Source organism: Caenorhabditis elegans, chromosome I (genome assembly GCF_000002985.6).
Source record: "Caenorhabditis elegans chromosome I".
In the NCBI taxonomy this organism is placed as follows: Eukaryota; Metazoa; Nematoda; class Chromadorea; order Rhabditida; family Rhabditidae; genus Caenorhabditis; species Caenorhabditis elegans.
In genome coordinates, this window is record NC_003279.8 from 11,463,263 (window position 1) to 11,486,625 (window position 23,363).

The window sequence follows — 23,363 nt, forward strand, 5'->3', positions numbered from 1 at the left end:
GAAGCTCCTGAAATGCCGTGTCCTTTGTAAAAAACCCAAAAAGTTTAGTTAAACCGTTGTACACGAATTGACGAACCTTAACTGGGGAGTACAGAGCCTAAGCTTAAGCCCAAGCCTGAGCCTAAGCCTACACCTAAGTCTAAGCCTAAGCCTAATACTAAGCCAAAGCCAACGCCAAAGCCAAAGCCAAATCCAAAGCCTAAGCCTAATCCTAAGCCGGCCTAAGCCTGAGCTTCAAGGATCGGACTATTGGTTACAGTCCTCTTTTCAGACAAGATCCATATGATTTGAAAGTTGGTCAGTGCTCTGAATTTTTTGTAGTGGCCTATACTGCCACAGGCCTAAATAATAACCTGCCACATTCCTTTCCCAAAATTCATTTCCCCATTTCCAGAATCAGAATACATTTCCCACCGAATCCACACAAAATGCTGCCACGCACCTCGATTGTGTCGGCAGATATCTACAAAAGCCGGTCGTAAAGCTGAGTCTTCTTGTGCTAGATCAGAAGCTGGATATGGGGGGAATAATTCGGGAAAGTGAGATGAAAATCAAAAAGACTTGAATTTGCAAATCTCCACGGTGGAACAAAGGGAATTAATGTCTTCAGCTCTACAAATAAATCTGTGTAATCTGTCCTGTATTAATCTAGAATAGAGCATGAGGAGCGATTTTCAAAATTTCCTGCAATCGGCATGCGGTGTCAGGTTGTCCCATAGCTTCATTGCACACAAAAATGGGGAAAAAATATATTTGAGTTTTTGTGACGTCACAGCTGTGAACTTTTCAATTATTCTCGCCAGTGGGGAAATTGTTAAAAACCACACCCTTGGTCCAAAAATGATCAAACATCATGATAAAACTTTTTAAAAATTTTTTGAAAATTTTTTATTTACTGGCAAAAAGTGACAGTTACTCACTATCAGTTTTTGCCACTCATAATTTTGGAAGTATTTTGGAACCAAAAAAAAAAACTTTCGCCTTTTTTCGTTTTAATTTTGTTTAAAATATTTGTATTAAAGGTGGAGTAGCGCAATTGGGGAAATGATTTTTCCATATTTTCTGATTGAGACGTGAACTTTTTTTCATTCTCAGGCTTAGGGAAATGATTTTCTAAGCCTTGTAAAAATGAAAACAGTATTAAAATAAACATTCACGTGTGGATTAAAATTAAAAAGGTAGTGTTAAATAATTAAAAATCATTTTGGGGGAACGAAACCCATAAGTACCTGGGGATTTTGTCTAAATCTTTATAATGATCCAAAACAACCGAATATCATAATAAAACACTCCAAAAAGTTTTAGATTTTTCATAATTTCCGGTCAAAGTTTTGGAAAATTGCCAAAATTTTGAAAAATACAAGCTTTTGAATAAATTTAAAGAAATGTCGCATGTTTCGACCCCTACAATGTTTTAATACAAATAATTTTAACAAAATTAAAACATAAAAAATGTCGAAAAAATTTTTTTGGTCGGCTTCCAAATTTATGAGTGGCAAAAACTGAGTAATTGCCACTTTTTGACAGTAAATAAAAAGTTTTCAAAAAAGTTTTTTCATTTTGGGACCATTAGTTTTTAAAAATTTTCCCACTGGCGCTACTCCATCTTTAACAAAATTTCTTGTTTACACGCAAATGTAGTTTGATGTTTAAATCTGAATATAGCAATACTTTATGACCCAGTACATAAAAACTCGTTCTAAGTAATTTCAGCCCAATTGAAAGTGGCAGAATCAAAAAATTGACTTTCTCACTCAGAAACTCGATTACACCGATGCCATCGCACCCGACAAAATTCGGATTATCCGTTCTTCGGAGACTTCACGGTAAAAGATGAGATAAGAATGCCTATATTTGAATGTCTGAATATAAAAGCATTCTCGCGAGCGGCTTGCTGTTTCAATTTCGAAATGACTCGATTCAAATACAAATACCTTTTCTATTCTCTAATTCCTATATTTTTGTACTTACTGGTTTTTCATCCAGTGATAACATTTCTAAGTTCGAGAGGCCAACCAATCAACTCTTCGTTTCCAATAACCTTCTACCACAAGGCATATATTGATTACAGGTAGGTTAACATTAATATCATTTTCCAAATGTTTGTGAAAAAATCAATAAACTTCCAGAACCAACCCTCCCCGTCTCCGGCTGTTCAGTCTAAACCCATGCGTTAAACCGAATACCTATCTACTAATTGATGTGTACAACAGAGGAAGTCCCATTCCGAATGAAGTAAAACTCTTGGGAGATCCTTTTGGGTTCTTCAATGAAAATTGTCCACCGGTTTATGGTCCTGCCACGCATTGTTTCTACGTTCCACACACTTTTTATGGGGTGCTTCCAGACAATGGAATAATTGAGAAGGTATGTAATTAATTGAGCAACTCCCACTAATTTTGTGCCGGTGCCGGCAGCCGAAAAATCGATGAAGTAGTTCATGTGCATGGCCAAAATTATTCCTTATTGGGCTGTATTTTGTTTTAAAAAAACGTTGAAATTATCTTTTATTGCCATCAATAATGGGACTCTTTCTATATACATAATTCCAATTTCCAGTTCCTCAAATTTGTCTAAAATTTCTCAAAAGTTATGTCATTTTAGCTGCTCTAATTTTTTCCGGAATATAGTTATATTATATTGACACTGATGAAAATGTAGAAAATGCAATGGACAACATTTTGTTTGTTGAAAATATTTTTCTAGCTATCATAGTTTTTGAGTTAAACGTGTTTGGAAACCTTAAACAAATGGCCTTACTATTAGGCTTAGGCTCAGGCTTAGGCTTAGGCTTAGGCAAAGGTTAGGGATAAGGATAAAGCCTATGACCCTCAGATAGTTGACCTATTTATTTTTTCAGGCTACCATACGATGGGAAGACCGAGAAATAGAATTTGCCATTGAGGAAATCGGGAAAAAATACGAGCGAGGCCTCACTGTATGCCTACAAATCGTCTATTACTATTCTCAATGGCAAAACGTAATCTTATACATTGAAGCCTGGCGGGCTCAGGGAGCAACTCGTTTTATAGTTTTTTATCATTCATCCACAGAAGACACCAAAAAAGTTCTGGACTACTATGAAAAACTGGGGCTTATTGAGCTACGACCCTGGCCCAACATTGGCGAGCTCTCTTCAAATATTTCCCCGATGTACCCAAAAGTTGATGAAAGTGTGTTTATTATTGCAACTCATATGGCTCTTCAAATATGTTCTCTGGAAATTAAGACGTCTTTGGGTATTGTTGCGGATTTCGATGAGGTTATGGTACCCGATAAGGGTACTGTACTTGATCATGCGATGAAGGAAATGACCGGGAAGGATATTGGAGCATTGTTGTTTGAAAATACACATGTTGCACTGACGCCTAATATTTATACGAATAACTACTCAGGAGTGAGGTCACTGACGTTCACCGATATTTTCGCACCGCCCAAGGTAATATTTGCTGCGGGGTTTAGGCTTAGGCATAAGTTCAGGCTAAAGCTTAGGCTTAGGTTTAGGCTTAAGCTGAGGCTTAGGCCTAGGTCTAGGAAAATTTAAAACTTCAATCCTACACATTTCAGTACATCTTCAACACCTCTCTTATTGATATCTGTGAAACCCATTCCCCAGGAAAGTTCCTTCATAAGTCCACCTACACAAAAATGGCAAATGGCACTGTTCTACACTTTCGGTTCAATGTGAAGCAAATCCGAGCGAAAATTGTTCGAAAGTCTTATCGATTTTTCCCAAATGACACAGCTGGGCATATTAGGAATATGCATGATACGGTAGGCGTTGGGAGTCAGAGGAAAAAATATCAATAGAAAAAAAAAAGAGATTTTCAGATGAACAAGATTTTCGAAAATTCACCACCTGCATTTTCGTACAAGCCAATTGAGACTTTGAATAAGTGCATAGCCAAAGTCAAGTAAGGATTTGTTAATAAAAAATTCACGGTCACAGGAGTGGAAATAGTTTCTAATAGGTTTTGATCTACCAAACTCTAAAGTTGCGGAAAATAGAAGCGCTGAAGTATTTTCTGAAAGTTCGCCGTGAGCTTAGTTTTAGAGCCTCGCAGCTTAAAATTCATGAAAAATCGTTTCAAACCATGGGCTATCGAATGAAATAGTTAGGTCATAAATTTGTACAAGCTCGGCAAAGTTTTCAGATCCGACGTATGCCATAGCACTGGTGGAATCTGCAAAGCTGCGATGGATAATGTCACCAATTGGGTATACAACACGACTGAAGGATTGTTCACAACGGGTACACGTATCATCGTCTAATCTATGTATCTCATATTTTTGCTAGAGAAGTATTTTAGTTTTGTTTTTGAAATAAAAATAAAAATTCACATTTGTCAATTTATTGTTAGTCTTTATTTTCAGGAGTGTAAAGTTTTTCCAGCTAATTTGAATGAATTGAGTTGAGAAGTAGGGTTCCAATTAGGGCTGTACAAATCGGCGTCCGGTCGTCCGATTTTGACACCACCGGACGCACTGCGTCCGGTTTTGGGGTAGGTTTCCACGGCGGCCGACAATTTCCGAGTTTCGCCACCCACTATACTTAATCAGCAATTTTATAGTGAGAGGCGAAACTCGGAAATTGTCGGCCGTCGTGGATAGCTACCCCCAACCGGAAGCATGTGCGTCCGGTTCGGACGACCGGACGTCCGGTTGTTTAGCCCTAGTTCCAATGAAGTCGCCGCAACGGCGTCACCCCAAACGCGGAACCCCGAACGTGTCGGCCGCTTCCAAAAAACTACCTTTTGCACTACGTTGCGCACACACAGCGGTTTTGAATAACTTGTATTGTTTGAATAAAGTAAAAACATATGTACCTAAAAAATATTGATAAATTCCTTCCGGAACTTGATTTCTAGAGGTTTGAAGTTTTTTGTCTGTAAATAGTGATGGTTCGGAATTATTCAAATAGTTTTATCAAAGTTTCAATTTGGCGAACAACCACGTTTTCGATTCAATCCGACGGACTTCGTGTCGGAATTTACTTTAATCGCGGAAATGATCTCCGTTTCTTAGGTGAAATATCTCAAAGGCACTTCTTTGTGTGGGTTCGTATCCTAGTTTGAAAAATTGATAATTTAGCTGAAAGGGATGGGAATTCGGAACTCGTGTGTATTTTTCTTGCGCAAGATAAGCTTTTGTTGAAATTTTTTACCCGCCAAGAAAAAAATAAAATTATTCGAGAACTTTTTCTATGAAATTCTTTTTTTTGGAATCAGTTTTGTATTACAGCGAAAAAAAAGCGCCAAAAACTCTACTCCCTAACAGGGCTGTGCGGCAACCGGGATTTTCGGCAACCGGCAATTGCCGAATTTGCCGAACCCAGAAATTTTCGGCAACCGGCAACTTTCGATTGCCGAAATTTCGGCAACTTTTCGGCAACCGGCAACCAAGTTTTAAAGTTGTTTTTTTAAAATTATATTTTTGAGCGTTTTGGCAAAAAATAATGGTCGTTTTCTCGTTTACGGCGAAATATTAGCATGCCGAAGTTGCGGAAAAAAGTTCGGCAATTGTCGAAGTTGCCGAACCCAAAATTTCCGGCAACCGGCAATTGCCGAAGCTGACGATTCCGAAAAAATTTCGGCAACCGGCAACTCGGATGTCGGTTGCCGCACAGCCCTGCTCCCTATCTAAAGGAGAAAAGTCAATGCACCATGTTTTGATAAGTTAAGGCACTTTGTGCCTACCTAGCAGGCAAATGAGTTTGCCCCAAATTTTTGAAAATCCGAAATTTCATATTCCAGCAAAATTATAGTTTCTCTGAAAATAGGTATAAATCTCGCCAGGCTTTCTTTCTAGAAAACAATTACCTGAATGAAAATACTTTCTATCGTAGAATAAAGGATCTTCAACGGATTTATTTGTTCATACTTATTTTGAGATGAAATCATCTTTATCTTGATTGTTTCTAAAACAAAGAAGCATGTCAGTGAGGCCAATAATTCCCATTAAAGCTCTCTACTTTTAAAGCTCAGCTGTGAAGTCACTCTAAAGTTTCTCTACAGACAAGGAAAACGTTCAAATTCATTTTAGATCTCCGTTTCTCTTCTTTCAAAAAGGTGTCCAGATTAAAATCAAATTCAAGTCCTGTCGCTCGAAAATCCGGTTTGGGATATTCTGTGCCCTTATAAACAAAGGTTTCCAAGATCATTTGCTTCTTTTTTTCCGGAAGAAAATGCAAAAATCAACAATGAAAATATTGATGATAGTTTCTGTTCTGATAATTTTATATTTTGTCTTAAAGCCTAAAAGCCTAAAAGGTTTGTTATTGATTATTTTCAACCAAATACTAAAAGTTTTAGGGTTCAACCCCGATGGTTTCATAAAGCCGTTTATCAGCTATGCACCCAGTTTTTTCGTGAGTTGTTGTTCAGCCTGCCTACTGCCTACTTTTTGAGCATTCCGTTAAAGCTTGAGAGCCAAAATGAAAATCGTTTCAAATCAATTTAGGAAAGTTTTCAAATTTCGCATAAGACCTGTGTTATTTATTTGGTTTTTCTAAGCTTAAGCTTAAGCCTAACAAGGAAAGGAGGTCAATCTAGTCCCGGACTTTAAATCGATACGTATTTCATTTGAAAGCTTATGTTTAGACTAGATCACCACAAAAATTTCAGCGGCGGAACTCAACTCTGAACCCTTGAAATCGCCATTTGAAAGTGCTCCAGTGAATTTTTTCGCTGATTTCTATGTCAAGTAAATGGCCTGAAAAGGGGTTCTGAGAGATTAGAAATAGTTTTTTGGGGTTTTTAGGGTCTAACAAACAATGTGGAAGCTTTTTGGAAATCCCACGGAAATCCCAATGCCCATGTTTAAGCCTCAGCTTAAGATTCAGCCTAAGCCTAAGCCTAAGCCTAAACCCAAGCCAAAGCCTAAGCCTAAGCCTAAACCTAAGCATGTGCCTAAGCCTAAACCTAAGCCTAAGCCTAAGCGTAAGCCTAAGCCCAAGCCAAAGCCTAAGCCTTAACTTAACCTTAAGCAGGGGCCAGGCACGCAATCTTGCTTAAACTATAATTCAGACGGCTCCGGACAACAAGCTTATTGCCTGCGAAATCCGGAAGTCTATGTCTCAGCTGACGCTCAACATGATGTGCCTCTTGTACAACGAAACGCAGTACCTACAGGATAAAAACAATTTCACGAATACTTGGGAGACAAGTACTAGGTAGGTAGTGTGCAGGAACTCAATGCCTCACCTTTTTTTTCCAGGAAATGCACTAGTGAGACAAACTTTGTGACTCCATCCGATTCATTGAAGAACGATAAGGACGCAGTGCGATTTGTGTTCGTGCGGGATCCGTTTCGCCGTTTTGTGTCGATGTACTTGAACAAATGTGTCGTGTTAGTTGCAAATTCTGAAATAGTCAAAGTTCAAACTGATAATTTTAAGTGAAAAACGGTGTTTCGACTGTGAAACCGATATGCGGTGTATCGCGAAGAAAACCTACGAGTCATTCGTCGAGATTCAGAATAATGAGACTAAAGCTGCGGGAATTGAGTATGTTGAGGCACATGCTGCTCCAACGACTTGGTGAGTGAGATCTTATTGTGGCACGGCTAAGTATATCAGTAGAAATTTTTCGACCAGATTATTGTTCTGTAAAGTTTCTTTAAAAAGTACTCAATCCAATACTCCGGCGATGTTTACGGCTTAGGCTTTGGCTTAGGCTTAGGCTTAGGCTTAGGCTTAGGCTTAGGCTTAGGCTTAGGCTTAGGCTTAGGCTTAGGCTTAGGCTTAGGCTTAGGCCAAGGTTTAGGCTTGGGCTAAGTCTAAGGTTTGTGTTCAGCCACAAGCTTAGGCTAAGTCTTAAATTCAGAAAAACCAAATAATGAGTTTTGGATTGAGCACTATTTTAAGATTTTATTTTTTCTAGGAACTGTAAATTCAACGAGGGAGTTGAGAACTGGGAGCTGCTGCCTATGGACTCGGACCTCAAAGATCGGATTTCGTCGGCTGCTAAATTAGCAGATATCTTAAGAAAGCAAGGCGTCCGTGACACTTTAGTTGAGCAAATTTATAAAGACATTTTGAGTAGGTTCTTTTTTATTCTAATACTTTATTCTAATAATTTATTCTAATAATTTTTTAAAAAATTTTCTAAAAATTTTGCAGCTACCGAGACTGCTCACTCTACTCACAAATGGACCAAACGTCTGGAAGCTGAAAAGCAAGTTCGAGAAGATCCGATTGTTCGTGAATACCTGCACAAAATCTACCTCTACGATTATCTTCTTTTCCCGTTTGACAGAAGCGTTTTAGACCCGGAATATCGGGATATTAACTCAATTTCTTATTTGAAAAAATTCTCCAAATGAACCTTGTAACTTTGAACCTTTTTGTGATAATTTTTCTGGAATCTAATTCTCCGTCAGGCTTTTTAATTCAAAATTTTAAAATTTAGCTACAAAATACATTGATTGAGTGGCGATAAAAAGAGAAATGTGTGCGAGCAACTTTTCGGGAGAGATTAAAATTGAAGATTACCCGAAAATTTAGGACAAATTGTCTGGGAAATTTTAGAAAAAAAGGTGGCTTTTTGACCTCCGATGTGTGTTGTTTCTAACTTTGATTTGAACACCGTATCTTGTAGGCAGGCAGGCAGGCATTATTACTCATATGGAATATGGAGAGATATCGTTTCAGAAAATTTTCAATTTTTATTTTTTCTATTTCAAAAAGATCAGACGGGCATCGATACAAAAAGAAATGAAGAAACACATATAATGAAGCTTTCAAAATACATTACTATATCTTGTGAAGCTTGGAAAAGGGTTTTGATATTTTTTCAACAAAATGATATAATTTTTGGCTAACAGTTTGCATGTGTAAAAGTACTGTTTTAACTGAAAAACGCAAATTTTACTCAAATTTTTTGAAATTCTCAGTAGCAATCGTAGATTTTTATGTTATTTTTTAAATGGAAAACATTAAAATTAATTTATTTTACAAAGTTTCTTCAAAATTGAAGTTTTTTTTTCAGAAAATCTCTCATCTTTCACCACTCCCCTTTCCCCACTCTGCTCAGCTTTTCCGATCACTTCTTATCACGAGGTCTACGCGAAATTCAGGTGCTTTTTGACGAATTCTGAAAAGTCTCATTTTTCTTGGCTAAAGTTTCATTTGGAAAATGTTTTTATATAGAATATTGAATCAAACTTTTTAGCTCCATGACCTTTGCTCGTGGATTCTGGGAAAGCTTTCCGGCATTTACCTGCAGCTTCAACAAGACTTGAGCAAGAAGCTGCCGATCCTACAAGTTTGAATGTAAGAAGTTCTACAAGCCTTTTGTTGAAAATTGTTGAAATCGTCTGAAAATGCACCAAAATATTAAATAACCTGTAATTTAGTAATTTGAAATAAATTACCTTCAAAATACACGAATAAATGCAATTTGAAGGTTTTGTAGTCAAATTTTTTATTGCTTTATTAGACCCAAAATTGCCTGAAAACACAGAATTTCATAATGAAATTTCTTGGAAACTGCTCAAAAAAAAAAGGTATCGCAGCTCTAAAAATAACCTAAAAATGATTAAAATTGGAAATTTGACCGATTTGTTGATGTCGCAGCGGCTGGAAATTAATTTCTTTCAAATCACTTTTTTTGAAAACGCAAGATAATTATCATGTACGGAAATTGCCGTTTTTTCCGGCAAATTCGGTAAATCAGTCTCTTGCCGGTTTGCCGATTTGCCGGAAATTTTCAATTCTTGCAGTTTGTCGGAAAAAACCTTTTTCCGTGTCGCCGAACTTGTTCATTTGAGCCTAAAAACGTGAATTTCGGAAAGATGACACAAAATATTTCAGTTTTCGTATATTTTCCTCTAAAATTGAAATCAATATCTGAAAATTTATTCCGTCGAAACAAGGGCATTCTCCAATGGATCACAATCTATTCCCGTCTGACACATTTAAATGCATTTGGGGGACACAAAAGGCGACGGAAAGTCTACGAAACAAATGTTTATTTGGAACTTTAACGTCTTTTAATATAAAACAAATGTCACAACGTCAAATAGATATTCCAGAATTGAGCAATAGCTTGATGAAGTCGTGATAGATATCCTGAAACAAAAATTGTCTTTATCCACAAAATTCCAACTTAAAATTACCGATACAGTAACAATTTGCAAAGTAATATCCCCTATCCTAATTGCAATTTCAAAATCGTCCATTTTTGTCTGTGTCTCATAATAGTTTCTCAGCGCGGAGCAAACTCCTTCATAGTGCTCTTGAGCAACAATTTTCAGAGCAGTGGAGGTTTTGTGGAATTTCAGATTCCAGATGCAAAACAACTTGAAAGCAGAGTATTCATACATGTTCAATTTCAAATTTGCCAGGGAAGATCCCAATGTTGTCCTGACCTGGTGAATGAATTCAGAGAGTTTTCTGAAAAATTAGTTTAAATTGTAGCAATAAATAAAAGAAACATTTCACCTGTCAACTCCAATTTCATAGTGAGCCCCATCTGACATGGAATATTCCCTGACAGAATCCAACCAAACATTCAAAAATTGGAAGTACTTATGTAGTACCCTGATATCTTTTTGATGTAACTTAGAAACTCCAGGGCAGTTAATGCATGCTTCCATTGCTGATCCACTTTGATGAGCAGTGATTACCATGAGCTCATTCATTGATTTAGCATGGAGAATGTTCTGGAATCAACTAGCTTTGTTATGGGACCTGCTGTAAGTAACCCCATAATTTTGGGGTTTCAGATCAGGGGAGGGCGGCAAATTGATTTGTCGACAAATTCGGCAAATTGCCGGAAATTTTTAATTCCAGCAATTTGCCGGTTTGCCGATTTGCCGGAAATTTCAATTCCGGCAATTTGCCGATTTGCCGATTTGCCGGAAAAAATCGTTTGCCCCCACCCCTGTTTCAGATATTTCCTAACATTTTCATTACAAGCTCCTAACTTTTGATATATGCATTTTTGATGTGTTTTGAAATTGACACTAACATCAATTTGCCATGAAACTGATCGAAAATTATCTTTAAGAAACGGGGAAAAAATTTCAAAAAGGCCTAGTTTTAAGTGTTTCCGTCTTTTAAAAAATCCCTCTAAAAACTTCCGGCAAGTTGATATCCGGCAAACGGGAAAAATGGACAAATTGGCAAATTACCGAAATTGAAAATTTCCGGCAAATCGGCAAATCGGCAACTTGCCGGAATTGAAAATTTCCGGCAAATCGGCAAACCAGCAAGTTGCCAAAAATCAAAATTTCCGGCAAATCGGCAAAGTAGCAAATTTCTGGAATTGAAAATTTCCGGCAAATCGGCAAACCGCCAATTTGCTGAAAATGAAACTTTCCGGCAAATCGGCAAACCGGCAATTTGCCGAAAATGAAAATTTCCGGCAAATCGGCAAACTACCAAATTTCTGGAATTGAAAATTTCCGGCAAATTGGCAATTTGGCGAAAATGAAAATTCCCGGTACATTGGCAAAACGACACAACTATTTCCCTTTGAAATATAATATCTCGGCTCAATTAAAATATATCAAACAATTTTCAACTACAAAGCTATAGAAAAAATCTAGCAAATATTTTGTCAGTTGACAATTTTTCAATAAAACAAACGCCATTGAGATATAAGTCGTCAAAGTTTAATAATGGAATTTCAAATCAAACTCCTGTCAAATTGCCTACCATGTCTCACCTACCTTCGAACTATTCTTCCTCCTGTTGGCTATCGTCTTCTCCACCTCTTTCACATAAAACTGTAGCAACTCCTGTGGATATCTCTTCAAAATTTTGCTATACTTTCCAATTGGCTTTTCAATTATTGGAGATACCAAAGGGCTCGATTCGGAGGAGCTGGAGCTGGCACTAGATGTGCCAATGGATCCTAGAAAATTTTTAAGGATTAGGGAATAAGTAGTTTAATTTATAACTAACTTGAAGCATCCACGTTAACACATTTTTGTTTCGGAACATAATTGCTATTGATTTTTCGAATATCTGGAATAAATACCTATTTATAGAAAACCGAAAAAATGTGTATTTTTCAAGTTACTTACAATCTTTCCTCATTCCAGCTTTGAGGCAATTGTTGTAGCGACAAGCTCGGCAGGTGAATTTCTTTTCTGGAAAATCTTAGCTTAAGACATCATAATTTGATGTTAACTAACCAAAAGAAATAACACAATCATTATTTGCATTACATGTGAACTGATTCTTAACGGTCCTTCTGAAGAATGCAGCACAAGCTATGCAGCAAGAGGTTCCGAAGTGAAAGCCGGAAGTTAAGGAGTCATTGCAAATACGGCAGGGGTCTGAAATACATTGTCAAACGAATTTTAAAAAAATAGAAAAAAAATAGTCAACTAACCGTTTTTATTATCCATCGCAAAAGCAGACCCACTAGTGGACACAAAATGGAATAGGAATGACTTCAAATCCCCCAAAATGTTATCTACTGGAAATCTCCGGCGGCCTCCAGTCAGAATCTCTCATGTTTCCATCCCCGAAAGTGCTAGTACGGAATTTAAGAAATTGAAAATTTGTGTTGTACTACGAAGAAACAGAGTTGCCTACGATGCCTACCTAATTGCAAGACGTACCTGAGATATAGCTAAGACATACCTAAAACGTACCTAAGGCTTATCTAAGCCTACCTAAGCCTACCTAACACCACAAAAGTAGACAGATTAATGCTGATCAGTTAAAGGTGGAGTAGCGCCAGTGGGGATTTTGCTTAAATACACTCATAATGATCCAAAATGACCGAATATCATAATAAAACACTCCGAAAAATATTTTCAGATTTTTCATAATTTTCGGTCAAATTTTTGGAAAATTGCCAAAATTTTGAAAAATATGAACTTTTGAGGAAATCCAAAACAATGTCACATGTTTCGACCCTCACAATATTTTAATACAAATAATTAAAACACAATTAAATTATAAAAAAAAAATGCCAAAAAATTAAAATTATCAATGGCAAAAACTGAGCAATTGTCACTTTTTTTCAGTAAATAAAAAATGTTCAAAAAATTGCCGAAAAATTTTATTATAATATTCGGTCATTTTGGCACCATAGGAGTAGTTTGTAACATTTTCCCCACTGGCGCTACTCCACCTTGAACTACTAATAGTTTGTTACTTCATACTATAGTTCCAGAAAACTTGCCACTAATTATAGCCCCCCAGTCGAGGATATACTAACTTACCTAACCGGAAGCCCTGATGCTGAAAAACAAATGTGTGCCTAATTTTATGACAAAGACCTTTTTCTGTTTGCAAACTAAACTATATCCTAAATTTACTTCCTCGTTTTTTCACACAAAACACGGTCTTCTAACTACTTGACCCAAATCGGTCCAGATTACGATCATTTTTTTTTGGATGGGGCGATGCATGTTGCGTTTTTGCACAATCTACAGAAGGATAAGGATAAGCTGAGGCGTTGGTCGTGGTGAGACCCAATTTGGGTACCACTTGTTGAGCTTCAGCTTTATTGGGCTTTCGATGGAACTAGAAAAGCCTGGAGGTCTACCGTGAACTAGGGACTAGATATGCTCTAAACCTTGTCCTAGTTTAGCATAACAATTCCCTAGGTCACGAGGGGTCCGAGTGTGATCTACAGTGTGATCTACGGTGTGATCTACAAAACGCGGAAGAATTTCCAACTGTTGTCGCACGGTCAAGAACGTGCTGACGTCACAATTTTCTGAGCAAAAATTCCCGCATTTTTTGTAGATCAAGCCGTAATGGGACAGCCTGGTGTTCGCATACGTCAAGATAAACCTTCCACGAACAAACAAGTTGCCAAGACCTACTATTCTAAGTTTATCTAAGCCTACCTAAATCTACCTAATACGCACCTCAGCCTACCTAAGACGTACCTAAGACATACCTGAATCGTACCTAAGTCTTCTTAAGCCTATATATGCTTACCTGAGACATGCCTAATAAAACTTACCTTAAACGTGCCACCTAATCCTACCTAAGACGTACCAAAGCCTACTTAAGACGTACCTAAGACGTACCTAAGACGTACCTAAGATGAAGTGTCTCTAATTCTCTCCGAGACCTTATATATTTCCCGACGACTACCAACCTTTTGATCTAAAACGAGAAAGTGTGTTTTGTGGTTCCACAGGGGCCCGTGGCGTATCTTTTGAGGACATCAAAAAGTCTGCCCATCCAAACAACCAACTTCAGATTTTCAGATGGAAACCTAAATGGGGACTTTTTCTTGAAAATTTTGCTCATATGAGTGAGAATCTGTTGAGAAACCCCAGCTCTACCTCAGACCTAGTTGATTTTTTTTTTCTGGAATTTCGGTACAGAAGTCTGTGATGGTTTTCCAATTTGCTTCTACCGCTAGCTGATGTAAATTCTAGAGCCTTTCTACTGAAATTTCCACAAAAATGTTTCCAAAATTCATAATTTTTATTCTCCTGATATACTAAAAATTTGACTTCTTGATAGTATCGTTCGATAGCATCTCTTGAGACTCCGCAAGACTTCGGACAGAAATTCCGAAACAGCACAAGTATCAGCAGAAAAGATCAGGAAAGGATGAGAATAGCGTCACTTGGATTCTGTTTCTCCGAACGAGAATTTTGGATCGAAATTATTTATTTTGTCTCCTGGCAAGTTTGAAGAAAAATGTCGACAACCGTAGGGAGGCCGAGTAATGAAATAGGTTAGTGAAGTGAAATTTTTCTCAGAACTTTTGAATTCCCGCCAATGTTTTCTCAAAAATGCGAATTCCCGCCAAAAAGTGTTTTCTCAGAAAATTTGAATTCCCGCCAATAAAAAAATTACTCAAAAAATTCGAATTTCCGCCAAAAAATTTACTCAGAAAATTTGAATTTCCCGCCAAAAATATACTCCGAAAATTTGAATTTCCCGCCAAAAATTGTATTCTCAGAAAATTTGAATTCCCGCCAATAAAAAATTACTCAAAAAGTTCGAATTTCCGCCAAAAAATTCACTCAGAAAATTTGAATATCCCGCAAAAATTGTTTTCTCAGAAAATTTGAACTCCCGCCAAATTTTTCTCAGACAATTTGAATTCTCGCCAAAAATGTTTTTTTTTAGAAAATTTGAATTCCCGCCATAAAAATTTACTCCGAATCAGAAGTTTTGAATACCCGCCAAATTTTTCACGAAAAGTTTGAATTTTCCGCCAAAAAATTTTTCTCAGAAAATTTATGTCCTGCCAACATTTTTCAGGAAATTTGAGCTCCCGCCAAATTTTTCTAAGAAACTTTACCTACAGTAAAAAAGGTTGCTCCAACGGCTTTTAGCTTTAGTTCAAGCCAATTCTCACAACTTCCAGCTTCCTGCCAAGTTTGTCACAGCACCGAACGAACCCGCCTGTACTTTGGCATCACCTCCTGCGCAGCTTGTGCTGCATTCTTCCGAAGATCCGATGGGATTCGCTACATGTGCACTGCAACTAACAGCTGCACTATTTCTCATGGTAGTTTTAGCTTCTTGAGAAAATCCTTACTCAATTAAATTTCAGATATGAAGTTCTTCTGCAGAGCATGCAGATACACCAGTTGTATTCGAGCCGGGATGGTCATGAGCCGTAATGCTTTAGCTACTGCTAGAAAAGCACCGAACAACATAATACCACGGGAGCCCACACCAAGAAGCGTGCCGTCACTTGAGGAAGTAGACGGGTTCAGCAAGATCCTGAACATTTCCAACGGGGATTTGCTCAAGTATTATGTGAAAGAAGTGGAGAGCATAATGGCTCAGCAGAGATATGGGGAGCAAAAGGTGAGGATACCTGGCACAGTTAAATGGGTCTACGGCCGTTTCAGTCGGATCTCACCTGGTGTCAGGATGCCCCATTACTCTACTGCACACGAAATGGCGGGAAAATGTAATATTTGTGACGTCACAGAGCATTTCGTCATTTCGTGTACAGTAGAGCGATGGGACAACCTGACATCACATGGGTTTTTGACAAAACCGTTGAATTGTTTTTATGAAGCTTAGCAAGGCTAACCATCTGACTATAATTTCAGAACGCTCTCCAAGTGAAGTCAGTGAACGATCTTATGATTGTCACCGCCTACCAAGAAGGAACATCCCTGGAATCGTGCTTCAACTGCCCTGGAGTAGATATACTGTATAATGAAGACGTTGAGGTTGTGCACAAGTACTTCAAGTTCTCGAACACCTGGATTGATTCACTCCTTGCACCTACTTCCCCACTGGATCCTAGCTGTAACGAGTGAGCTGGATAATCTTTATTTTCTTTTAAAAATTTAATATAAATTTTCAGAAGAATCTCTGAGTTCATCCATCTACTCAAGTCAACTCTGGGGAGCACACTTGCCCAGCTTAACCTGAACATCATTGAATACGCAGCCTTCAAGTCATTTTGCATCTGGAAGCTTGTGTATCACAAAACAAGCATTTCAATGAAGATTGTGGCTCAGGAGCATTATGAAGGAGTTACAAGTGCTCTTAGGAAGTATTATAGGGTATGGGATCTACAGTTCATACTACATTTAATTTGAAATTTTTAGAAGAACATTAAAATGAGTGAATTGGAAATGGCCACAAGAATCGGGGATATCACACTGCAAATCATCACTGTATCGGTTAGTCTTTCCGAATCTAGGAGCAATTTCGACGTTACGTTATTCAGAATCTCTACAATGACATGGCTCGGATGTATCATCAAACTGGGCTTCAACTATGATGCTATGATTGAAAAAAACTTCTCAATCCCCAATGAAAAGTGAAGCTGTCGAAAGTGAAACCTTATTCACGTGGTTTTAATAATACAAATATAATTACTTATATATAAAAAAATACAGTTCGTCTGTCCATAGTTTGTAGTCTATGTAGTCTTTGTAGTCTGTGACGTCACACCCAAAGTCAGTGAGAGTTGTGGGCGGGGCCTGTCACCTTCGTGGTGAGACCCATCGTGGTGAGACCCTTCGTGGTGAGACCCATCGTGGTGAGACCCTTCGTGGTGAGACCCATCGTGGTGAGATCCATCGTGGTGAGACCCTTCGTGGTGAGACCCATCGTGGTGAGACCCTTCGCGGTGAGACCCACATTTTTGGCGGGAAATTCAAATTTTCAGTGAAAAAATTTTGGCGGGAAATTCAAATTTTCAGTGAAAAAAATTTTGGCGGGAAATTCAAATTTTCAGTGAAAAAATTTGGGCGGGAAATTCAAATTTTCAGTGAAAAAAATTTTAGCGGGAAAATCAAGTTTTCAGTAAAAAAATTTTTGGCGGGAAATTCAAATTTTCAGTGAAAAAAATTTTGGCGGGAAATTCAAATTTTCAGTGAAAAAATTTGGGCGGGAAATTCAAATTTTCAGTGAAAAAAATTTTAGCGGGAAAATCAAGTTTTCAGTAAAAAAATTTTTGGCGGGAAATTCAAATTTTCAGTGAAAAAAATTTTGGCAGGAAATTCAAATTTTCAGTGAAAAAAAATTTTGGCGGGAAATTAAAATTTTCAGTGAAAAAAATTTTAGCGGGAAAATCAAGTTTTCAGTAAAAAAATTTTTGGCGGGAAATTCAAATTTTCAGTGAAAAAAATTTTGGCAGGAAATTCAAATTTTCAGTGAAAAAAAATTTTGGCGGGAAATTAAAATTTTCAGTGAAAAAAATTTTAGCGGGAAATTCAAATTTGCAGTGTAAAAAATTTTGGCAGGAAATTCAAATTTTCAGTGAAAAAAAATTTGGCGGGAAATTCAAATTTTCAGTGAAAAAAAATTTAGCGGGAAATTCAAATTTTCAGTGAAAAAAATTTTAGCGGGAAAATCAAGTTTTCAGTAAAAAAATTTTTGGCGGGAAATTCAAATTTTCAGTGAAAAAAATTTTGGCAGGAAATTCAAATTTTCAGTGAAAAAAAATTTTGGCGGAAAATTCCAATTTCTGAGAAAAATCGAGAAATGTCTGCAATGTTCCAGAAGTTTCTAGAAAATTCGAGAAAACTCCGGAATGGTCCAGAATTTTCTAGAAAATTCTAGAAAGTTCTGGAATGGTCCAGAAGTTTCTAGAAAATTCGAGAAAATTCCGGAATGGTCCAGAATTTTCTAGAAAATTCTAGAAAGTTCTGGAATGGTCCAGAATTTTCTAGAAAATTCGGGAAAATTCTGGAATATTCCAGAACTTTCTAGAAAAATCGGGAAAAGTCTGCAATGTTCCAGAACTAAAAAATTCGATAAAACTCTGAAATGTTCAATTTCGTGGAAAAATTCAAGAAACTTCTGCAAAGTTCTACACGGGGTTCTGGCTCGATCCCGCGCTCCATTGGACACTGAAATGGCGGGAAAAAACTTTGAAATCGCAAGAGGAATTTTCACGCAGCGCGTTGAAAAAAGTGTATGCATTTGCGCGTGACGGTGTTTCTTCAAGTTTTGATACTCCTAGAATATTCTGAAGTTTCAATAATTAAAAAAAAAATATCAAAAATTGTTATAATTTTCAGAAACGCTCGCCAAAAACTTTCGGAAAGGACCGGAAAATGTTTCATATGATTTGAAGAACATAGAGAAAATTATACGTTCAAGAAATTTAGAAATAGTTCCAGGAAACTTGAGGTTTTAAGTTGTAATTGCTCAGAACTTAGTTATATAATATTTATGTTGCTCGAAAATTTCCGGTAACCAGGGAAAAAACGTTCCATCTGCAAAGAAGGCTTAGAAAATTTAGAATTTGATTTCAATTTTGAGTACGCCAGTCGGAGCACGCGCTTCTGCGCGTGCGAACGGCTGGTTTAATGAATAATGAAATTGTTATCATTGCTCAATTTTTCTTTTAAATTGTGCATAACAAGTAGTTAAAACTCTGTATTAAAAATCTGTATAGTTTCAGAAAATTTTATTAACCTGATTTTCAGCTAGCAGACTTTTTTGGAGCATGCTTCATGTTTACAGTGAATTTTGTGAGTACTTGAAATCATGTTAATTATCTAATTAACACAATTGTGAATTTGAAAAAGTCAACCCATTTAGTTAGAGCTTATCTTAAATCTTTAAAGCACAATTCTGAACAAGTAAGCTTCCTTGATAGTTCTGGACCATTTTTACTATAAAACTTCACATTGAAAATTTCAAGAAAAAGCAACAGCCACATGAAGAGAAACAAATCCATGCTAAAGTTTTATTGGACCTATTTTCGCTGAATTATGTAAGTCCGGCTGAGGTCGCCTAGACGGAAGCTCTCGGTCACTTACAAGTCCATACTCATTTCAACAGGATGGATAGTTGAATAAATGCGAATATGATTTCAGTAGATAGCTTTATTATTTTTAAGGCTTACTAAATATTAAGCTTAGTTAGGGAACAAATTTTTTTTAAGACTACTGGGCCTATAAACTCGAGCCACAGACACAGACACACAGATTTCCATGGGTGCTCCTCTTAAAAACATGATGCATCGACCAAAAATTTTGTTTAATCTATACTTGAGTAAAACCTTTAAAATCCATTTCAAGACACAAATTTCACTTAAAAATTCAGTTAAAACCCCTTCCGCAAAATAATTTAGACATGGTGCATCGACAACTTTTTGCCGAAATCTAGGTCCCGCTTACCTCACCAGCCTGCTCGTAGGACTGAATAAGGCCCTCAAAGAATTGAGCGTTGACAGCCGACGAAAAACAGAAAAATAGAAGAATTGGGAAGATGAAGCGCATTTTTTGTAGAGGTTTTGATCAGGCTTACTCGGTTTTATGCTGGTTTTTTGTGACGCCGTGAGAAAATCTTAGACAATGGGATCTTTTGTTGAGGTGAGAGATCAGCTAGAAACCGATTTTCTTTTGAAAGTCAACAATTCAAAACTCTGAAAAAATTTTTAACGATTTTTTCGAAAGGGGCTAGAGGAATACATCACTATAGGGGTACCGTGGTGGTACTGTAGGGATACTGTAGAGCTACTTGTAAAATTTTTGAGCAAATTTCCCTCGTACCTCGCCTTCTTTTGATACAACTGCAGGAATTTCCGAAAAAATTTCCGAAAACTCTTTGAATGTCAAACCACCCGTCTGCTTATCCTTTTCCCGGCTCCGCAGAAAATAGGCGGAGCTTGAATAATTATGTGTGCTCACTGAGCCCCCCACTCTCGTGACGAACACTTTCTCTTTCTCTCCGTCTTCTTCTTCTTTCCCCAATCTCTCTGATTCCGATGCCGAAACCGTTCCATCTTTTCCGGCTACCACGTGTCGCACGTGCACGCGTTCTCAAATATTTTGGTACTGTAGAATTGTGAGTTTAAGTTTTGCAAAAAAAAAATATTTTATTTGCAATTGAGGAAAATGAAATCTGAAGCCAAAATCGAAAAACAAATTAAAACTTTTATTTAAAAATATTGAAATTTTTGAAATTATCAGAGTTCTATTTTCAAAAATACCGCAAAAAATCCATATTTTGACTGAAAAATTCCAAATTTTTCAGAATCCACATCTCCTTATTCTCTAATTTGGCTCTTCAAAGCTCAAAATCTGTGCTCAAAAAACCTCGAAAATTATTGATTTTCATTGATGGAAAATTCGAAATTTGGCTGCAATTCCGCAGATCTCAGCTTATTTGGACATTTATCGATGATGCTGAAATATTATCTGAAAATGGCGGAGCTTTTCGAGTTACAAAATGGTCCGGCTGGGGGTGCAAAGTGTTGGAGGAGTCCTATGAAAGAAAGTTTGGATTTCGACAAATTATTGATAGATTTTTAGACGTTTTTGAAATTCCAGTTTTTGTAATGACTGTTTCCGATTTTATAGGAAAATTTGATGTGGGAACTTTGAGAGTTTTATTTGAGAATTTAAAAGTTGAAAATCTAAGACTAGGTTACCTAATTCCCCCGTCCCATGTAAATTTATTGCTAGAACCTCAAAATTTGAAAATTTCCAAAAAATTAGTCCTAAAATCCACCCCGAGCACCCCCGAAGATTTAAGTTTTGGCATGGAAGAGCTCCAGATTGAGCACAGCGATTGGCTTGAGCTAGGGCAACTTTTGAGAATCCGCTGTAAGTCTGTAGATCTTGGATTCACCAGCCTCACTAGCAACAATTGGAATTTGTATCTGAAATTTTGGAAATCGGCAGCCCTGACTGATATTCGAGAGCTCAAAGCGAGAAGTGAGGATGGATGGAATGTGGAAAAATTGCTCCATGGCTTGGATGCTCGGGAAGTTGCTCCAAACACTTGGGAAATAATGTAAGTATTTAAAACTACAAAATAAAGTTAAAAAATCAATAATTTTGAATTTCAGAAAAACAACGTTGCCCTGTAAAAGTACCACCGGGACCATATTTCTTCGAACTTTTGATATTCAATCTGTTTTTGTTTTTTCCGTGACTTTATGAACTTTATGAGATTAATAAAAAATTTCAATAAAAAGCCGGCTACTGCATATCGGAGTGCTCAGCGGTTTTTTGCATAGTGGTTTGCATTTTTGAACGATACTTATGTTCCTTGACAGTGTACCTAGGCCGCCTTAAAGGCAACATGCAGAGAGGCTTTTCTGACTGCGAGGAGAGTAATTGTGCTTTTTGATGAATAAATGAAATTTCAAACTGATTTTATTCATATTCGACAGATCAAGTTAATTTTGCCGTTTCGACGATTCATCACTAGAATTTGTGCGGGATCTTGCAAAAGACTTCGACCTGAAAATATTGATAATTTGGTTGAAAACTGAAAATTAGGGTAAAGTTTAGGCGTAGTCGTAGGCGTAGTCTTAGGCGTAGGTCTAGGTCTAGGTCTAGGTCTAGGTCTAGGTCTAGGTCTAGGTCTAGGTCTAGGTCTAGGTCTAGGTCTAGGTCTAGGTCTAGGTTTAGGCCTAGATTTAAGCTCAGGATTAGGCTTGAGACTCGCTTACCGATCCATCGTCGCGGTGAGGTTCACCAGTCACTGGATCATACAAGAATCCGCCCATCTCAAGTCCTTCAAATCCATTATTATCAGTTGGCATGACACATGTGAACAAGTCATCATCAACATCATATGTCCCAATGCATTTTCTGTAGTTGGATCCAGCCTTGTATGTCATGAGCACACGTTCTCCGTATCGAACCACGTAATTGCCGGCGTCAGGCGTCTTGAATGTGTTTTCCGGTCCCGTGCAAACATTATCAAGAGTTTGAGATTTCTTGAATACGGTTTTTTCCAAGCTGAAATTAAAATTTTTTGATATTAACTTCAACGCGCCATATCTAGCTTCATTTCAATGATACCAATTAACATTCAATTACAAAACTATAGAGAAATAAATTTTAAACATTTTCTCAGTTGAACACTTTTTGCTAAAAGCAAAACCAGCGGAGATATGAGCTCGCAAACAAAACCTACTTGACAAAGTCGGCATTCAACAGGAAATACTCCATATTGCACTTCTTCACGACATTGATTCCTTTGAACGGCATACAAAAGTTTGACCCGCTTTTTTCCAAGTTTGGAATGTACGTTTCCTCGATTCCGGAAAATGTGAAGACGCCGTCGAGAAGGCTGAAAAATCACAATAATTTATTCAAAAATCGATAATTTCATCAAAAAATCGATAATTTGCTCAAAAATCAAAAATTTCATCAAAAATTTCATCAAAAATCAATAATTTCATCAAAAATCAATAATTTCATCAAAAATCAATAATTTGCTCAAAAATCAATAATTTCTTCAAAAATCAATAAAATACTCAAAAATCGATATATCCGCTAAAAAATCAATATTTTCCCACTTACATAACGCCAATCATTGCGTATTTATAACTATCCCTGTTGCCTGTACGCAAATTGTCCACCAAAATCATAGTGTTGTGGAAATCACCTTCGGCCGCCGGAACAACCATCTGAAAAATGGATTTTTATGAGAAATTTCTCAATTAAATTATCGATTTTCCGAGAAATTTTCGATTTTTTATGAAATTATCGATTTTTCCGGAAATTATCGATTTTTCAAGAATTTATCGATTTTTCAAGAAATTATCGATTTTTCCAGAAATTATCGATTTTTCTGGAAATTATCGATTTTCCGAGAAATTATCAATATTTTCTCAATGGAGCGCACTTACTCACCGGTTTTTTCAATTCGAAGCCCACTTGGTACATCGGGTTGCTGTGCTTTGGCTTCTGGGTCGCCGAGTCTGCTGCCAACGAGAATTGCACAAGTTGGAGCATCAAAAAGACTGCGAGAAATGATGACGTCATCGTGTTGAGGCGGCGAGTTTCGGTTGGTTGGGTTATCCAATTCACACCGATGAAAATCCGATGAATGAAAATCGAATACTGATATCGATTATTGATTGATTCGATCGGATTGAACTGATATCGATGATTTGGAAGAAATGACGTGGCTTAATTGTACCGGGGGTTTGGCCGAAAATTGGAATTTTTCCAGAAAAATCGATAATTTCTTCAAAAAT

The 23,363-nt window shown here is 37.1% G+C and overlaps 6 protein-coding genes and 3 non-coding genes across 9 annotated transcripts; 5 read left to right on the plus strand and 4 right to left on the minus strand.

The window, feature by feature from the left end:
- The first annotated feature begins 1,879 nt into the window (after window positions 1–1,879).
- bah-1 (Glycosyltransferase family 92 protein) lies at window positions 1,880–4,350 on the plus strand. The gene is made up of 6 exons (NM_060528.4): window positions 1,880–2,071; window positions 2,130–2,367; window positions 2,861–3,439; window positions 3,568–3,774; window positions 3,832–3,914; window positions 4,155–4,350. Exons 1-6 carry the CDS (start codon window positions 1,911–1,913, stop codon window positions 4,270–4,272), a joined length of 1,386 nt encoding a protein of 461 aa, NP_492929.1. The 5' UTR covers window positions 1,880–1,910; the 3' UTR covers window positions 4,273–4,350.
- Window positions 4,351–6,199: 1,849 nt separating this feature from the next.
- ZK1025.8 (sulfotransferase family protein) lies at window positions 6,200–8,322 on the plus strand (the record flags this gene model as incomplete). The annotated part of the gene is made up of 7 exons (NM_060529.1): window positions 6,200–6,269; window positions 6,312–6,367; window positions 7,026–7,171; window positions 7,216–7,347; window positions 7,397–7,537; window positions 7,881–8,038; window positions 8,120–8,322. 7 exons carry the CDS (start codon window positions 6,200–6,202, stop codon window positions 8,320–8,322), a joined length of 906 nt encoding a protein of 301 aa, NP_492930.1.
- Window positions 6,830–6,973, minus strand: ZK1025.15. Its single transcript, NR_050576.1, has one exon. It is a non-coding gene; the product is annotated as an Unclassified non-coding RNA ZK1025.15 (non-coding RNA).
- Window positions 7,662–7,771, plus strand: ZK1025.17. The gene has a single exon (NR_050577.1). It is a non-coding gene; the product is annotated as an Unclassified non-coding RNA ZK1025.17 (non-coding RNA).
- On the minus strand, window positions 7,662–7,771 carry ZK1025.19. Its single transcript, NR_050578.1, has one exon. It is a non-coding gene; the product is annotated as an Unclassified non-coding RNA ZK1025.19 (non-coding RNA).
- A 1,633-nt stretch (window positions 8,323–9,955) lies between the features above and the next one.
- Window positions 9,956–12,415, minus strand: nhr-113 (Nuclear Hormone Receptor family). Its single transcript, NM_060530.8, has 8 exons — window positions 12,342–12,415; window positions 12,142–12,285; window positions 12,031–12,096; window positions 11,909–11,971; window positions 11,674–11,858; window positions 10,442–10,662; window positions 10,117–10,393; window positions 9,956–10,069 (listed from the first exon to the last, which is right to left on the minus strand). Exons 1-8 carry the CDS (start codon window positions 12,355–12,357, stop codon window positions 10,016–10,018), a joined length of 1,026 nt encoding a protein of 341 aa, NP_492931.1. The 5' UTR covers window positions 12,358–12,415; the 3' UTR covers window positions 9,956–10,015.
- Window positions 12,416–14,481: 2,066 nt separating this feature from the next.
- Window positions 14,482–16,809, plus strand: nhr-245 (Nuclear receptor domain-containing protein). The gene is made up of 7 exons (NM_001381221.1): window positions 14,482–14,663; window positions 15,303–15,446; window positions 15,492–15,751; window positions 16,003–16,211; window positions 16,263–16,464; window positions 16,510–16,584; window positions 16,632–16,809. The coding sequence occupies exons 1-7, from the start codon at window positions 14,627–14,629 to the stop codon at window positions 16,683–16,685; spliced, it is 981 nt and encodes a 326-aa protein (NP_001366650.1). The 5' UTR covers window positions 14,482–14,626; the 3' UTR covers window positions 16,686–16,809.
- Window positions 16,810–20,094: 3,285 nt separating this feature from the next.
- Window positions 20,095–21,378, plus strand: K08C9.5 (F-box associated domain-containing protein). The gene is made up of 3 exons (NM_060532.2): window positions 20,095–20,209; window positions 20,399–21,160; window positions 21,216–21,378. The coding sequence occupies exons 1-3, from the start codon at window positions 20,130–20,132 to the stop codon at window positions 21,307–21,309; spliced, it is 936 nt and encodes a 311-aa protein (NP_492933.1). The 5' UTR covers window positions 20,095–20,129; the 3' UTR covers window positions 21,310–21,378.
- Window positions 21,379–21,515: 137 nt separating this feature from the next.
- Window positions 21,516–23,212, minus strand: K08C9.1 (uncharacterized protein). Its single transcript, NM_060533.6, has 5 exons — window positions 23,017–23,212; window positions 22,684–22,790; window positions 22,295–22,450; window positions 21,825–22,116; window positions 21,516–21,612 (listed from the first exon to the last, which is right to left on the minus strand). Exons 1-5 carry the CDS (start codon window positions 23,146–23,148, stop codon window positions 21,577–21,579), a joined length of 723 nt encoding a protein of 240 aa, NP_492934.1. The 5' UTR covers window positions 23,149–23,212; the 3' UTR covers window positions 21,516–21,576.
- Window positions 23,213–23,363: the final 151 nt, after the last annotated feature.

Coding starts and splice junctions, on each gene's coding strand:
- bah-1 (NM_060528.4), top strand. CDS start 1,911: ATGACTCGATTCAAATACAAATACCTTTTCTATTCTCTAATTCCTATA. Junction 2,368..2,860: donor ACAATGGAATAATTGAGAAG/GTATGTAATTAA, acceptor TTATTTTTTCAG/GCTACCATACGATGGGAAGA. Junction 3,915..4,154: donor AAGTGCATAGCCAAAGTCAA/GTAAGGATTTGT, acceptor CAAAGTTTTCAG/ATCCGACGTATGCCATAGCA.
- nhr-113 (NM_060530.8), bottom strand. Junction 12,097..12,141: donor TGATTGTGTTATTTCTTTTG/GTTAGTTAACAT, acceptor AAGATTTTCCAG/AAAAGAAATTCACCTGCCGA. Junction 10,394..10,441: donor TATGAAATTGGAGTTGACAG/GTGAAATGTTTC, acceptor CTAATTTTTCAG/AAAACTCTCTGAATTCATTC.
- nhr-245 (NM_001381221.1), top strand. CDS start 14,627: ATGTCGACAACCGTAGGGAGGCCGAGTAATGAAATAG. Junction 14,664..15,302: donor GAGGCCGAGTAATGAAATAG/GTTAGTGAAGTG, acceptor CACAACTTCCAG/CTTCCTGCCAAGTTTGTCAC. Junction 16,585..16,631: donor TGCAAATCATCACTGTATCG/GTTAGTCTTTCC, acceptor TACGTTATTCAG/AATCTCTACAATGACATGGC.
- K08C9.5 (NM_060532.2), top strand. CDS start 20,130: ATGCCGAAACCGTTCCATCTTTTCCGGCTACCACGTGTCGCACGTGCA. Junction 20,210..20,398: donor TATTTTGGTACTGTAGAATT/GTGAGTTTAAGT, acceptor CAAATTTTTCAG/AATCCACATCTCCTTATTCT. Junction 21,161..21,215: donor CCAAACACTTGGGAAATAAT/GTAAGTATTTAA, acceptor TTTGAATTTCAG/AAAAACAACGTTGCCCTGTA.
- K08C9.1 (NM_060533.6), bottom strand. CDS start 23,148: ATGACGTCATCATTTCTCGCAGTCTTTTTGATGCTCCAACTTGTGCAA. Junction 22,791..23,016: donor GCTTCGAATTGAAAAAACCG/GTGAGTAAGTGC, acceptor TCCATTTTTCAG/ATGGTTGTTCCGGCGGCCGA. Junction 21,613..21,824: donor CTCACCGCGACGATGGATCG/GTAAGCGAGTCT, acceptor CAATATTTTCAG/GTCGAAGTCTTTTGCAAGAT.